The 15,517-nt window shown below is 45.9% G+C and overlaps 2 protein-coding genes across 3 annotated transcripts in view; both read left to right on the forward strand.

Moving 5' to 3' along the window:
* Positions 1 to 330: 330 nt before the first annotated feature.
* On the forward strand, positions 331 to 1,341 carry cysltr2b (cysteinyl leukotriene receptor 2b; the record flags this gene model as incomplete). The annotated part of the gene is made up of 1 exon (XM_084461228.1): positions 331 to 1,341. The coding sequence occupies one exon, from the start codon at positions 331 to 333 to the stop codon at positions 1,339 to 1,341; it is 1,011 nt and encodes a 336-aa protein (XP_084317354.1).
* A 6,022-nt stretch (positions 1,342 to 7,363) lies between these two features.
* fndc3a (fibronectin type III domain containing 3A) overlaps positions 7,364 to 15,517 on the forward strand; it is an 84,826-nt gene continuing 76,672 nt past the window's right edge. Inside the window, exons 1-2 of one of the 2 annotated variants that reach the window (XM_084447756.1) lie at positions 7,364 to 7,762; positions 9,896 to 10,046. In XM_084447756.1, the coding sequence (XP_084303882.1) occupies positions 9,936 to 10,046 (111 nt within the window). In that variant the 5' untranslated portion in view covers positions 7,364 to 7,762; positions 9,896 to 9,935. The remainder of the gene's footprint in view (positions 7,763 to 9,895; positions 10,047 to 15,517) is intronic. The other variant, XM_084447755.1, reaches the window with a different exon arrangement.

Consider the following 15,517-nt stretch of genomic DNA (forward strand, 5'->3'; position numbering starts at 1 on the left):
ATGTTATGACGAGCTCAGCACCCCAATAATTTATGCATGTTTTTTCTTTCTTCTTTCTTTTATCTCGTCGTTTGCTATTTATTATGTTGTATTTTGTTGCTTAGTGCCTACACTGTACAGCACTTTGGTCAACCACGGTTGTTTTAAATGTGCTTCATAAATAAAGTTTGAGTTGAGACTTCCGTTTCTGTCATAATGTCACGAGATCACTATGTCAATTAAGTGGAAAAACAAATTACATTGTCACAAATCATTCTTCAACTGGCCAAGTTTAATATCATAATATCTTCTCACTTCATGTTTTAGGACAGAGTCATGAATCAATCAATCATGGAAGATGGGCCTAGTATCAACTGCTCCATCAGTACCTTCAAACACAGAGTCTACCCAGCAACCTACTTGGTCATCTTCACTCTGGGACTCGTCTTCAATGTTGTCTCCCTGTGTTTTTTCATCACTGTGTGGAGGAGCAAGAGGGAGTTCACTCCTTTCAATCTGTTCATGGTGAATCTCCTAGTGTCAGACTTAATGCTGGTGAGCTCCCTGCCCTTCAGAGCCTCCTACTATCTGATGGATTCCAACTGGGCCTTTGGAGATGTCATCTGCCGTCTCATGTCATACGTGTTCTATGTCAACATATATGGCAGCATCTACTTCCTCATGGTGCTAAGTGTGGTTCGCTTCCTGGCTGTCATCAAACCATACAAGTACATGAAGCTGAAGACCAGCCGCAGTGCCTGGGTGGTGTGCCTGTTGATCTGGTTGTTAGTGGCCCTTGGATCCATTCCTCTGATGAATGCAGGAACTACCCAGGATGCATTTAGTAAAACCAAGTGTCTGGAGCTGATTCTAAAACAACATACAGGCAACATACGCATGCTCATCATTGTTAATCATGCCACTATGCTCTTTGGATTCATTATACCTTTCGCAGTCATCTCTGTCTGTAACGTATTTGTGGTTTTAAAACTTTTTAAGGTGCGGCATGTGCAAAGCAGAGAAAGACCTAGGTTCATGAAGTCAGTTGCCTTAGTTGTCATAGTCCTGGCCATTTTCTTCACTTGTTTCTTGCCATACCATGTGCTCCGCACTGTCTTTCTGGAGGCCGAGCAGGAGGTAAATGAGAATGGTTATGGAGAGTCGTGCGAGTACATAAGACATGTACGCAAAGGGGCTGTCATCACTCTCTGCCTTGCAGCTGGGAACAGCTGCCTCGATCCAGTTCTTTATTTTTTTGTGTCAGATAACTTTAGGGAATTTTGTCAAAAACAGACTGCAAAAATTAGGGCTGGGGTGTCAGAGCATAACAGAGGGGCTGAACTACAAGAATTACAAGCTTAAAGCATGTCCTGAAAACCCCTGCTTTGAATTTTGGAGGCAAACACTGGTTTTAAAGAGCTCCATATTTTTCTCCAAAAACTGAATATACTCCTGTTATCCATAATATTGGAAATTGTCCCTCACAGCTAATAAATCATAAACAGTAACTGTGTAGCCTACTGTACTACTATACTGTAAATGTTAAGATTTTGTTACTTGTTTTTAAGGTTTTAAACAGCCTGGCTCCTCTGTATCTAGCTGAGCTCCTCCATGTTCATAGCCCAGCTAGAGCACTCAGTTCAAGCAATCAGCTGCTTCTAGATGTCCCTAAATTTAGGCTCAAAAACAGAGGTCACCAAGCTTTTGAGGTAGCTGGCCCCAACCTGTGGAATAGCCTACCGTTGCATATTAGAACAGCCCAGACTTTGGATGCCTTTAAGTCTCTGCTGAAAACTCACCTTTTCTCAGTGGACTTCATGTTATGACCAGCTCAGCATCGCAATAATTTATGTATGTTTTTTCTTTCTTCTTTCTTTTGTCTTGTTGTTTGCTATTTATTATGTTGTATTTTGTTGCGTAGTGCCTACAATGTACAGCACTTTTGTCAACCACAGTTGTTTTAAATGTGCTTTATAAATAAGTTTGAGTTGAGACTTCCGTTTCTGTCATAATCTCATCAGATCACTCTGTCAATTAAGTGGAAAAACATATTACATTGTCACAAATTGTCCTTCACAGCTAATAAATCATATACAGTAACTGTGTAGCCTACATGTCCTGTGTTCTGATTATTTCATGACAATAACATGACTAATAACATGACTAATAACTAACCTTAAGCCATAAACTCTCGGTGTCAAATGTGGCAGAATCGTAGCCTCTAGCTTGAACCAGTCTGAGCCTGAGGCATTTATCTGGAAATTAATCTCTGGAGTTGATTCGCCAACATGTATATAGGTATGTTAGGTTTTGTAAACAAGACTGGCAGAAGTTCTTTGAATGGAGTCTCAGAGCATGACTGTCTCCCTCCATCACTAGTGTCCTTCTTGCAAGCCAATAGCGCACTCACATGGTTGGTGTGAGTAAGACAGGAACATCCCTCTAGGGTCCTTCTTGCAAACCTATAGCACCCCCATGGTTGGTTGGTGTGAGTAGGGCAGTGGTACACAGGAACATGTGCACCCATTTACACAGGTCTTAATAACAGATCATCTGGCTACATAAATTATGCAATAGGAATTCCATTCCATTTAGCCTACACATCCAATGACACATGTCAAATGTAACCTGTGTTTGACCAGTGGAAGACTGTAGTTTTCATGTAATTTTAACTTGGGACGTTTCTGTAGGGCTAAAAGAGGGGATCAGACTTATTCACCAATAATAACCAGCACTCATAGGTTGCCAATCTGATCCAGTGTTTTTCAAATAGAGCAAGATATCTACAATAGATCCATTCAGTCGCTAGAAGGTTTAGAGCACCTTTACCTGTAGGTGCAATCCTAATTTAGGTGCTTTGGGTGCTCCCCATCTGCCAAGCTGTGGCAGATGGGGAGCACTTTCAGCCACAGGCTCATCCCACCTAGGTGCAAAACAGAGCAGTTCAGACGCTCCTTTGTGCCAGTGGCCATCAGACTTTGTAACAGTGCCTGAGTGTTCCTGAGGGAGGGAGGGAGGGAGGGAGGGATGGATATTTTAGTATTATTATACATATTTTACAGACTGTTAATACATATATTCTGTATGTATGCATACTGTACTGTATGTATATATTTCTTGTAATTTAATTTAATCTATTATGTATATTCTCTATGTATATTCTTTATTCTTACATACTTTTCTGCTACTGTACTTATTTATTATTATTATTAAAGCAATACATTGCAATATTTGGACCTTTACAAACATGTCTGGTGTTAATTCTCCAATTAGATTGACTAAAAGTAAACTGAATCATCCAAACAGTCTACTCAGAAAGATAATACATTGACATTTATTACCTTTTAAAACTCACGCCCCCAGGACGCAGCATTCAGTCGAAGTGCGCAACGTTGTGCTTAAAGGAGTCAAGGGAAAATGAATGTTTAGCCCTGTTTTAAGGTTACTTATGATCATATACAATGGTTCAGATCAAAACGTTGACAAAACTAGCACTTTTGAGAATGGATGTGGGTGGGCACCGTGAAAAATCTTTCAAAAACATGTTAAACTCTCAATTTCAAAGACAAGAAGCTCACAAGGGGGTAATTGGTGTCCGTTGGTGTTCTGACATCAAATTCGCTGCAAAGTATGAATCATGTAGGGTTTTATTGATCATTTTATGAAATCCATTGACTTGTATTGAAGCGACCGCTGTAGATGTGTAGATCAATCTGCAGAGGGGATTCAGGGATAACGCACAAAAAACATGCGCAGTCAAAGGTATCAATGACGATTTCTTGTAGTCCACAAACAGATTGCGTTCATGGCTCATAAGCGGCTTGCTTATTAATCTACTTTCGTCAACTATATCCGTTGGAAAACATATTTTATCCAGGCATCTTAGTTTTAACAATATAATTGTGACTGAACATGTTTTGTTTGCTAGTAGGTGGTATTCATTCTGTTCACAACAACGCGATGGGCAGCCAGGCGAAATAGCTCCAGGGGACCTGGTCCCAGGCGAGTTGAACAGCTGTCCACCCAGAGACGGGATCTCTCACTGCGGCATGAAGTTTGCGGCTAACCCGCCGAGCTTAAAACAGAATGAATACCACCTACTAGCAAACAAAACATGTTCAGTCACAATTATACTGTTAAAACTAAGATGCCTGGATAAAAAAATATGTTTTCCAAGGGATATATTTGACGAAAGTAGATTAATAAGCAAGTCGCTTCTCATCACTAACTCTAAGAGCGGAGAGAGCAATCTGTTCGTGGACTACAAGAACGCCATTGATACCTTGGACTGAGCATGAGTTTTTTTCAAAGATGGCTCAATAGGGCTTCACTTTAGATTTCAAATCCTGGGGGCCTGGTTAGGACAGTACGACAGTGCACTTACTCGCAGAGCCTGTGGGGCGCAGTTCCGAGAAAACCAGAGAAAACGCTATGTATTGCTTTAAAGTGCCTGCGGAATTATTAAAGCAATACATAGCGTTTTCTCGGGTTTTCTCGGATTTCTCCATTATGTTTCGCTTCGGTTTTCTCACCTCCGCCATGATATCATTGAGCTAAAAAACGCATGATATCCATAGACGCACAAGTTGCGCATGCACACACATCGACTGAATGCTGGGTCCCGGGGGCACGAGTTTTAAAAGGTAATAAATGTCAATGTATTATCTTTATGAGTAGACTGTTTGGACGATTCAGCTTACTTTTAGTAAATCTAATTGGAGAATTAGCACCAGACATGTTTGTATAGGTCCAAATATCGCGATGTATTGCTTTTAAGTGCCTGCCTGCCTACATATCTACCTACCTACCTACCTACCGGCCTACCTACTGACCTCACCATCCTAGAGAAGGACGTGAACCATCTGTTCAAGAGACAGAACCCCTGGAAAGGGGTCAGACCAGACTCTGTCTCCCTCTCCATGCTGAAACACTATGCTGATCAGCTGTCCCCAGTGTTCACTGATATCTTCAATACCTCACTATGATGCCATGTACCAGCCTGCTTCAAAACCTCCACCATCATCCCTGTCCCCAAGAAAGCAAGGATCACTGGTCTGAATGACTACAGACCTGTTACCCTGACCTCTGTACCACTGAAGGTTTTTGAACACCTTCTTTTGCGGCATCACAAATCCATCACAGACCCTCTTATGGGCCCCCTGCAGTTCGCCTACACAGCCAACAGGTCAGTGGACAATGCAGTAAACATGGCCCTACACTACATTCTCCAGCAACTGGAGTCCGTAGGCACCTACTACGCCATGATCCTGTTTATGGATTTCAGCTCTGCTTTCAACACCATCCTCCCGCCCACTCTGGAGGGTGTGCTCTACCATATGTGCATGCCCAACTCCAGCTGCAGGTGGATCACAGACTTCCTGTCTGGCCGAAAGCAGCACATGAAACTGGGCAAGAGCTTCTCTGACTCCAGGACCATCAGCACAGGCTCCCCCCAAGAATGTGTTCTTCTCCTCTTCTCTTCTCCCTGTACACGAACAGCTGCAACTCCAGGCACGTGTCTGTCAAGCTCTGAAGTTTGCGGACGACACCACCCCCATCGGACTCATCTCCGAGGGAGACAGGTCTGCCTACAGGTGGGAGATCGACCAGCTGCTGTCCTGGTGTGGTCAAAACAACCTGGAGCTCAACGCTCTCAAGACGGTTGTAGACTTAAGAAAGAAACCAACCTCCCTCCCCCCCATCACACTGAATGACATCCCAGTGGCCACTGTTAACTCCTTCCGCTTCCTGGGCACCACCATCTACGGGACCTCAGGTGGGAGCTGAACATCAACTCCCTCACCAAAAAAGCACATTAGAGGATTTACTTCCTGAGGCAGCTGAAGAAATTCAGCATTCCAAAAGCAATGATGGTACTGTTCTACACCTCCATCATCGAGTCCATCCTCACCTCCTCCATCACCATCTGGTTCTCCGCCGCAACAGATAAAGACAAGCCCAGACTGCAGCGCATCATCCATTCCATTGAGAGGGTGATCGGCTGTAGACTGCCATCCCTACAGGATCTGCATGCCTCCAGGGCACTAAAGCGACCCAGAAAGATTGTGACCGATCTTTCACATCCTGGACGCGTCTACGCGTTTCACAACCCAGTTTAGCGATAACACCATTGAGTTTAAGGTTAAGGAAGACCCTAACCCCTAACCTTAACCCTAACCTTAACCCTAACCTTAACCCTAAACCTGACCCTAACCCTACACCTGACCCTCACCCTAACCTTAACCCTAAACTCTATGGTGTTCTTGCGAAAAGTAATCTCGCATCCTGGACACGTCTCTTTGAACCACTCCCCTCTGGCAGGAGACTGCGGTCCATCGAGACCAGGTCCACGTGCCACAACAACAAACAGCTTCTTTCCAATAACGGCCATCAGACTCATTAACAAGGCTTGTGTCCCCCCACACTACACTCACCACACTCTATTCTGTAGCCTATATTGCGTAATTACGTCCACCCCAGCGACAGCGTAGCCTAATGTTTTCGGTGGCGTGTGTAGCCTATGTACATCCGTCTGTACATCCGTCCGTAGCCTACGTCTGTCAGCAGGATTACGCAAAAACTACCGCACCAATTTCACCGAACTCAGTGGATGGGTGTTTGGGCCCAAATTATGGCCGGCCATTCACCGCTATTCGCCATTCCAAGCTACCAGACTGGTTTTCATGAAACTCTGTGGAGGGGAGTAGCATGGGCCAATTAGACCCCATTACATTTTGGAGCTGAATCACAAGGCAGGTCCACGAGCCTCTCAAACATGACAGGTCATTCGCCTCCATAATTCTTTAGACCAGGTTTAAGCTAAAACTACTCGACTGATTCTCGTGAAAGAATGTCGTTTGGGTGTAGCATGGGTCAACTAACAATCCATTAAATTCTGGAGGAGATCCAAATCACGGGGCCGCCCATGAGCCGCCCATCACGGCCGGTGTTCCGCCCAGACCGCTTTTTATCAAACTTGGTATTCTATAGCATGGGCCAAATTAGAACCCATTCAATTTTGGTGCGCAGAGCCACGGAATGCATTCAGGGGTCTGTGCTTTCTGAGCACCATTTCTATTTTGCATGATGCCTCTTTTGGTTAATTGCATTATTTTATATTCGCACTGTTTTTTGTATTAGGCTAGTATATTTGTAGGCTACTGTCCTGTCCTATGTCGTCTTCATCCGTGTATGCCATTACCCTAGTCAAATTCCTAGTATGTGTAACCACGTACGGCGAATAAACGGATCTTGAATCTTGAATATCTGGTCACTCCATGGATGTATTGGGTCACTCACTCGGACTTCTCTGGACTATGTGCTGTACGCATGCGTGGGAAGATTTGTGTACATTCTTGTTCGAGGAACGATGGCGTCTGTCCAACCTGTCAGAAGCCTCGTCGTAGACGTGCATACACGGAGCAGGGTTGACAGATGGAAAAGTATTTCGTAGATATTGGCGTTAAAAGATTTTGAGTGGGACGAAATCTCGAACTACATACGTTAAACTCGTTTAACTGTAGAAACTAGCTCAAGTGAATAGGAGTATGTCACATTTCCAAAGTCTTAAGACGTTCGTTTCGAGTCCGACTAGCAAGCTAACGTTAGCCAAACGTTAACGCCGCTTGGCTAGCTATAGCATACTGGTGCTGAAGTATCTAGCTAAGGTAGTTAGCTAGTCACAGTCATCTCAGTCTATTAAAGTTGGGTATATTAAATTACCTTGCTACGTTTGGAGAAAGCAGCACTGCTGTCACCGAGCAAGGAACTGCGGCTTTGGCAGGTAAGTTCTAGGCTAGCTTGTAAGTTAGCTAAGGGTTAGTAGTAGCTAGCATAGCTAGCTGATGGTATAGGCTCGAGCTAACGACGTAAAACTACTAGCATAGCTTCACATTATGCTGCTAGCTAGCGTTATAGCCAACGTTAGCCAGCATAATTTAGTTTCGTTTGCTGCGGTCCATATTTTCTCGTATAGCTAACGTGAGCTAGTTGCACGGGCGTTAGATAGCCAGCGCTAGTCATTCTGGCTACTAGTCTGCGAGAGTCTGCGAGTATCTGCCAGCTGGCGAGGCTCGCCCTGTCTGGAAGTGCTCATACTGGTTTGAATTCTTGTTTGGAAGCCCGATTTTATCTATCTGACATACCAATAAAATCCTCTAGCTATAAAATGCATTTCGCCGCTTCGATTGGCCACGATGAGTGTGTTGCTGAAGGATCTCATAATTACAACCCGAAGCTTAGACTGGACGTGAGCCTAGCTAACGTTAGATAGCAAGATAGGCCATCGCTTGGTACGTTAGCTGGCTATGTCCAACTAGCCGCTATATTAGTTTTGTTAGCTAGCAGGCTAGCTTGCTAGACTATACGCAGTTATGGGACGCTCGCTTGCTGAGCTATCAAATAGACAATCCCCCCACCACCTGTGGCCACCTACTGCTCCGAGATGTTTGTTAATTGAATATGCTTCCTAAGTAATTGCGTCAGATGTGCATTTATGTGGGGGTTTTCTTAATTCAAGATATTTGCAGTGCAAAAGCCGTACGGTATTGTTATTACAGCATGAGAGAATCAAACCACCTGTAGTCACGGCATGCGTGTTCTGACACCCACTGAAAACAGTACTTTCAGAATGCAGCACACTTTTGCATTCGATCCTAATTTGTCCTTTCAAGGTACTTTTTTCCACTCGCCATACCAAAACTGAAAAACAGGTGTCCTAGCTGTGGACTGTGGAGTTTGAACTGTTAGATATGAGAAGTCAGAGGTGTTCTCTCTTATTTGTTTTTCGGATGGGAATGTGTGTTAGGGGGTTACACAAAACAAACATCTTTATTTGTCACGTATTGAGACACGCACACATCACACGGTGCAGGCGGCAATCCCGAAACACACGCACCCGAGTGGCTGGACCATCCACCAATGAAAATGTCCTCCTGCTCTTAACCCACACATCACCAATATTCTGAGAGTAGCTTCATTGAAGTATGGGGGCCAGGATAGTAGGTCATGTCTTTGTGTCTGTACTTCACTGAAGGGGGATGGGACTCAGCTAGAGAAGAAGTGCGTGAGCTGCCCAGTATGAAACAAGCAATTTCTTTCTGGAGCTACCGGTATTAATGGGGTGCATGTTAAGAATCTGGCCTGAGCATCAACATTTTCCATGGGTGTATATTTGTATGTTTTTATTGGTAGAGGAAGGATAGGACTTGACTATAGGGTTCCCTCTTGCTGTTACCTGAGCCCTCTTTGTATGGTAATTGCCCCTTTTAATTTGAGGTACAGTTGGGTTATCCAGACATCCGGGCCTACACGAAGAGGCTATTGTTGTTATGATAGCGCAATACTGCTTGTAGGGGCGGTAGGCCTCATAACTGTAGGTTCAGCCACCCCATATCTTCCGAGGCCAGTCAGTAATACTAGGCTAATCTTGTGGAGTGGTGGCTCTGCTGCAGAGATGCAGTGCTAGGGGATTCTGGTTCATTGACCAGCACACTGTAAACTGACTTTGTGTGAGCTTAAGGTGGGGGCATGGCTAACAGATAAGCCAGATCACCACTCAGTATAATGGCGCATGCGCTAGATAGTAATTAAGTTCAAGGACACATGTGCCATTTCTCTCCCCGGGCTTGGCTGACAGGGAGACGCTTGCTCTCGGCTGGGCATAGTGCACATGTACTGCCAGGGAACTAGTCAGTTAGCACTGGGAGAAGGCAATGGGATGTTTAATTGAGACATTATGTTAGGATTAGAAACCTTTACAGTGTGTAAAATAATTATGCTTTACATAAACCCTTTAGTGTTGTGGTTGAACTGAAACAGCCATGTTGTCACACAGTCTGATTTATAACCATAGCCTTGTTGTGACCCATGGTGGTGGCGACAGTAGACGGTACAATACTATTGGTGTTTGTTACAGCAGCTTGGAGCACCTGTTCAGAGGTGTGAATGAGGGAGACATGGCAGACCACACCCCCCCACTGGAGACCGGCCAGCTGCACAGCCCCGAGCTCCCACTTCTGGCCTCGCCACCGCCCCCTGCCATGGTCAACGGAGAGGGCCCCCAGCAGGTAGGCCCACCTCTCCTCTGGATCATCCCTGGCGCCTCTCTCCCTCTGTCTCTCCCCCCCTTCTCCTTCTCTCTCCCCCTCTCCCCCTCCTCTCTCTCTTTCTCCCTCTCTCTCTCTCTCTCTCTCTCTCTCTCACCCTCCCATCAAAACGGCAGGTTTTTGGGTCTCAGTGTAGCTCAGTATCACTGAGTTCCTACTACTCAATTTATGTCCAGTCATAATTTTTAGGCTGTAACGGTATGCTGTTTCAAAAAGCAGAATAGTATTTTTCTTTGCTCTTGGTTGTTGCTGTTTTGTATTGGATAAATACTCTGATAAGCCTACTAAACAGGCAAATGTAAGCAAACATTCCGAAGGTAAAAGCGTTTCATTCATTTAAAGATGACACACCTGTTGTTTTTGTACTGTTAGTCAAGAATGTGTATGGTCAGATGAATTCAGGTGTTTATTGACTGTGCCATGTCTGTTCCGATCGTGGTGTCTCATCTTGGGCTTGACACTGCAAATACAGGCTAGAAGGTGCAGTGTTTCCCCTAGGATTTTTTTTCAGGGGGTGGTGGTAGGCCCCCTGAAACTACTAGCGTTGTTGCAGGGCGGCCATGTCATCGATGTATGGTGTCGACAGTGAGACGGCGCAGTAATAGACAACGGCGCAGGAAGGCGTTTGTTAGCATAGATATCTATATTTGTTAGTATCGGTGCATTTTTCTACACTGAGCTGAAATGAAGAGATTGCACATAACTTGGGCAAATACATATTACAAATATTTATTTACAACATATAAAAACATATTACTAGAAAAAATTACCTACACATCCTGCAGAAAAAGCTTATGAATGCTGAACAGCTGAAAAGAAATCGCAAAAGCATTGCTGAAAATGCATAGCCTAAATGGGGAAAAATGTGAACTGCCCTGAATGCAACGCCATTTAGTCCAAAACATATAGCCTAGTTTATGTTAGCTTAGGCTACTTAGGTTATGTAGCTAGATCTGGAAGTCCCCTGTATTAGGCTCTTTTCCTGAGAGATGATGGCTGTGTGCAGGGTTCTGTTGTTAGGGAAGGCAGTTACTCTATTAACACTTGCAGCGGTCGCCTGATTCCTTCTGCACTCAGCCTCATGGTGCACTACGTAGGCTACTTGTAGAGGCAGAAAAGTGTTTCTCCTTCATAGTCTACTTTGCCACCCTGCTGCGAAGATAAATTCGAGACACTGCACATGTACAGTAAATGGAAGTTAAAATGTGTGGGATGTGCCCACCTGAAGATCAAAACAAAACACACAAAGCACAGGATGGCTGCTGTATTTTTGTACGTGGCAACGCACCAAAGACAGCAAATGTCTGGTTGTCCCTCCGTTCCTCCATCTGGTTGTTGACCTGCAGTTCTATGTTGCTACCACAAGAGGCAGTGTTTTTTTGTGCGTGGCTGTAAGCCAGTGCACCTACTACAAGAGACAGTGTTTTTTTTGTGCATGGCTATAAGCCAGCGCACCTAGACAAGAGGCATTGTTTTTTTTGTGCATGGCTGTAAGCCAGCGCACATAGAATAGCGTTAGTCCAGTTATCACTCCCTCCCTCCGGTCAATGTTGACCTGCATTTCTCTGTTGGCACCACAAGAGGCAGTAGTCCCAGCACACCAAAATAAAGAAGGACACCAAAATCAACCTGCCGATCTCCACTGCACAAGTAGAGTAGCAGTGAAAGCATAGGACTCCCACCAGGGGGACGGGGGTTCAAGGCCCCAGTGGGGATGACTTTATGGGACTATACCCCAAACGTCCGCATGTTCATCCTTTCACTCCAACCTTTACCCCTTGCCTTATAGGTCAGGTCCTGTCCCAACCCTTATTCTAACCCCAACCTACACTAGGAACTGGAAGAAGGACACCAAAACCAACCCGCCGATCTCCGCTGCACAAGTAGAGTAGTGGTGAGAGCATTGGACTCCCACCCGAGAGACGGGGGTTCAAGGCCCCGGTGGGGATGACTTTATGGGACTATAACCCAAACCTCCACATGTTCATCCTTTCACTCCAATCTTTTTATCCCTTACCTTGTCCAGAAACAGAAGTTGAACCAATTGCAGCAAAATAGCTAACGTTACAGGAATCATCAATGTAACTGCTTTAGCTACTGACCGCTACCATTAATGCTACGGAAGCTGCTGCTAGTTGTTGGGAGCTCATGAGCTAACTGGCTATCCCGCTGTTATTGTGCTGGATTAGAATTGGAAGCATTGGAACTGATGTGTCCAGGCGACAAGACCTATCTTAATTTATCAGACATTATTTCATGTCATTTCAATTCACACCTATTTCAGTGGCGTGACTAGCTTCTGTTCGACCAGTCCTGAACAGAAACAAGCCAGCCACGCACATAAGCCAGGCTGGACCTGGTTGTAATGGTACAACAATTTTCACTTGAGCTGCGTGTGATTTTGATAGTTATGGGTTTCAATCAATCAATCAATCAATCAAAGCTTTATCTGTATAGCGCATTTCATACCCAGAGGCAATACAATGCGCTTTACAGAGAACAATGGAGGTGGGCAGAGGTCCCACCCCTACACTACATATTCCAGAGGGAAGCAAAAAAACAAGTATCACCCAGGGGCCAGAAAAGTGAGCTGTAAAAATTCTTCCCTGACCCCTCTCAACGAGACGATCGTGCAAGTTTGTCTAAATTTAAATTACATTAAATTACATTTTAGAGAAAATATGGCCAAAAACATCTTAGGAGAGACATGGCAAACACTGGTGTATGTCTGTGTGTGCGTGAGTGTGCCTGGGCCCAGATAGAGGCAGGGGTCAGGGGTAGGGTGGGGGTAGGAAAAGGATACGGACCCGGGTTAGGGTGAGGGGAAGGGGATCTGAGCCCAGGACTGGTGTATGTCTGTGTGTGCGTGAGTGTGCCTGGGTCCAGATAGAGGCAGGTGTTGGGGTAGGAAAAGGATATGGATCCGGGTTAGGGTGAGGGGAAGGGGGACTGGGCCCAGGTCCAGGCCTGAATCCGGAAGTGGACTGGTGTATGTCTGTGTGTAAGTGTGTGTTAACTAAATGCACAGAGTGGGAAGGAGATAGTCATGGGGAGGCAGGGGGCCTTTCCAGGAGCCATAGGGTAGACTGCTACAGGGTGGCCTGCAGGAGGCAGGGGGAGTCCACAGGACCTGTATAGAGTGTAAGAGGGAGATACACTAGGGAGGATGACAGGGTTGGTGGCTGTACTGGACATGGTTAGTAGCACGCAGAGCCATAAAAGCAACACAGATATTAAAACAGAACGTGCTGTTCTTTATACCTGCCAACACAGATATTAAAACAGAATGGGTTTCATTAGCCTAACCTTTTATGTGCACTAGGAAAGCTGGCATGGAGATGAAATTCTCATCACCAGCCTGCCGCTAGCTGAAACCATCCTTCTGGTTCTAAAGATAATTTCAGCTGAAGTTTACATCAGTATCACATCTTGTTTTTATAGAATTCTATTTTTCATGTTTCTCCTTTTTATATTCACATAGACACAACCAGTACTTGTAGTTTAACAATCACAAAGCGGTCACAAGAAACCTGTGCCATCAGTCTTGTAGGAGATTGTAGCCATCAGCTGTGTGTGTGAAGGGTGTAGCCCCAAGTGTGTGTGTGCGTGCGTGCGTGCGTGCGTGCGTGCGTGCGTGCGTGCGTCTGTGTGTGTGTTTGCGTGTGTGTTTACTTGTGTGTGTGTTTGCCTGTTTGTGTGTGTGTGTGTGGGGAGTGTAGCCTTCCTGGCTGAGGAGGTGTGAACATATCATGACAGCTGGGAGACATAGGTAAAGCCGTGGTGAAGGCCTGGACCTGACTGCGGGGTGACGGTGATGAGGATTCACAGTGATGGCTGACCCCTCTTCACCAGGACAAGAAGCTCCCAGGTCTACCTCATTCCTCTAGCGTTTCTCTCACAGTCCTGGTTTGGTACTCACTATTGAACCATTTAGTCTGGGTCACAGTCCTGATCTGATCACTGTTAAACCAGTTGGTCTGGGTCTGAGTCCTAGTTTATTCCCCAGTCAGTCCGAGGCCAGATACAGGCCAGTGTTGTCCAGGAGTCCTTACCTGTGACCACCATGTTTTTTTCTGAGAGGACTTTGGCTGTGCAGTGATTCACTGTTTCCATCCATTTACCCTAGCTACCCACTGCCCTACTTGTTCCTGCAGCTGGCTGCTGGTCTATAACCGAGCTGGAAACCCAATGAATCAGTCTGTTGTTTATCAATACTTAACTAAAGACGTAGGTACCTGCATATCGTGGCATTAACATTTCCCTCCCTCTTTCCACCAAACAACGACGCTAACGCTAGGCCTGACGTAGGTTCCTTTATCTGCTTGTGTGTTTACTCTTCCTTCTATTGCCTCCAGGACTCCTGTTGGCAACAGGCAGTGCAGTGGTGCTCGCTCTGGTGGTCCTCTCTGTGAGAAAATCCATTTTCATAAAACAATAATAACTTTGACAAATTGAACATAAAGCAGAGATCCATCACTGTGTGGTCTGTAGAGAGGTTGTGTGGGAGCTAATGTTACCACGGGTCCTGAGGGAACGACCAGGCTGCCTGGCTCTCTGACATCCTGAGTGGCGGCTGTGTGTGTGTCATCTCCAGACATCACCAGACTCAGAGGACGGGGGGCCTTGGACTTGTGTGACCTTCCCCGGGTATACCATGCCCCCCCGCCCCCACTCCGTGAAGCCCCCTGAGTCAAGACTGAGCTCCCCAGAACGTCAGACTGAGCTCCCCAGAACGTCAGACTGAGCTCGCCAGAACGTCAGACTGAGCTCCCCAGAACGTCAGACTGAGCTCCCCAGAACGTCAGACTGAGCTCCCCAGAACGTCAGACTGAGCTCCCCAGAACGTCAGACTGAGCTCCCCAGAACGTCAGCCAGAGTGAGGCAGAGGAAGACAAGTGTGTGTGTCACCGGGGAATGGAAGGCCCAATCTGTGGCTGTGTTTATATCCCAGCAAAGCGCCTGAGTTATAGCCACTCCACTTGCTCCGTCAGCTGAATTCATAAAAGGACTTGTATAGCATATGAATCACTTCTGTCTGTCCCTCCACCTCCTGCTGTTCCACTGCTCACTCTTCCGGCCAACGAGGCAATGTTTCCATAGCGATGTTCTGTCTCCTGTGGGTGTATGCAGCTCGGCACTTAGCCTAATAGAAAACTAGAAAGTACATTTCCTGGAGAAAATGTGAGGTGGGCGAGCTGTCACAGCTGTATGTGACAGCTACTGCTACCGTGTGTCTCTAGCTCACTCGGGCTGAGTTGTGTGGTCCATGAGGTGGACAGTGGCGAGACTCCGCCCCCTCAGGTCAGAGCCAGTTGGGGACTGTACCCCTCTGGGCCACCCACCTGCCCCCACTGGTCAAGACCATGTGTCTCGAGCCCACTCAGGGGCTGAGTTGTGGGGCCCGTGGCGTGCAATGTGGCGTGGTGGCGAGA

The sequence above is a fragment of the Borostomias antarcticus genome, assembly GCF_949987555.1.
Source record: "Borostomias antarcticus genome assembly, chromosome: 1".
Classification (NCBI taxonomy): Eukaryota; Metazoa; Chordata; class Actinopteri; order Stomiiformes; family Stomiidae; genus Borostomias; species Borostomias antarcticus.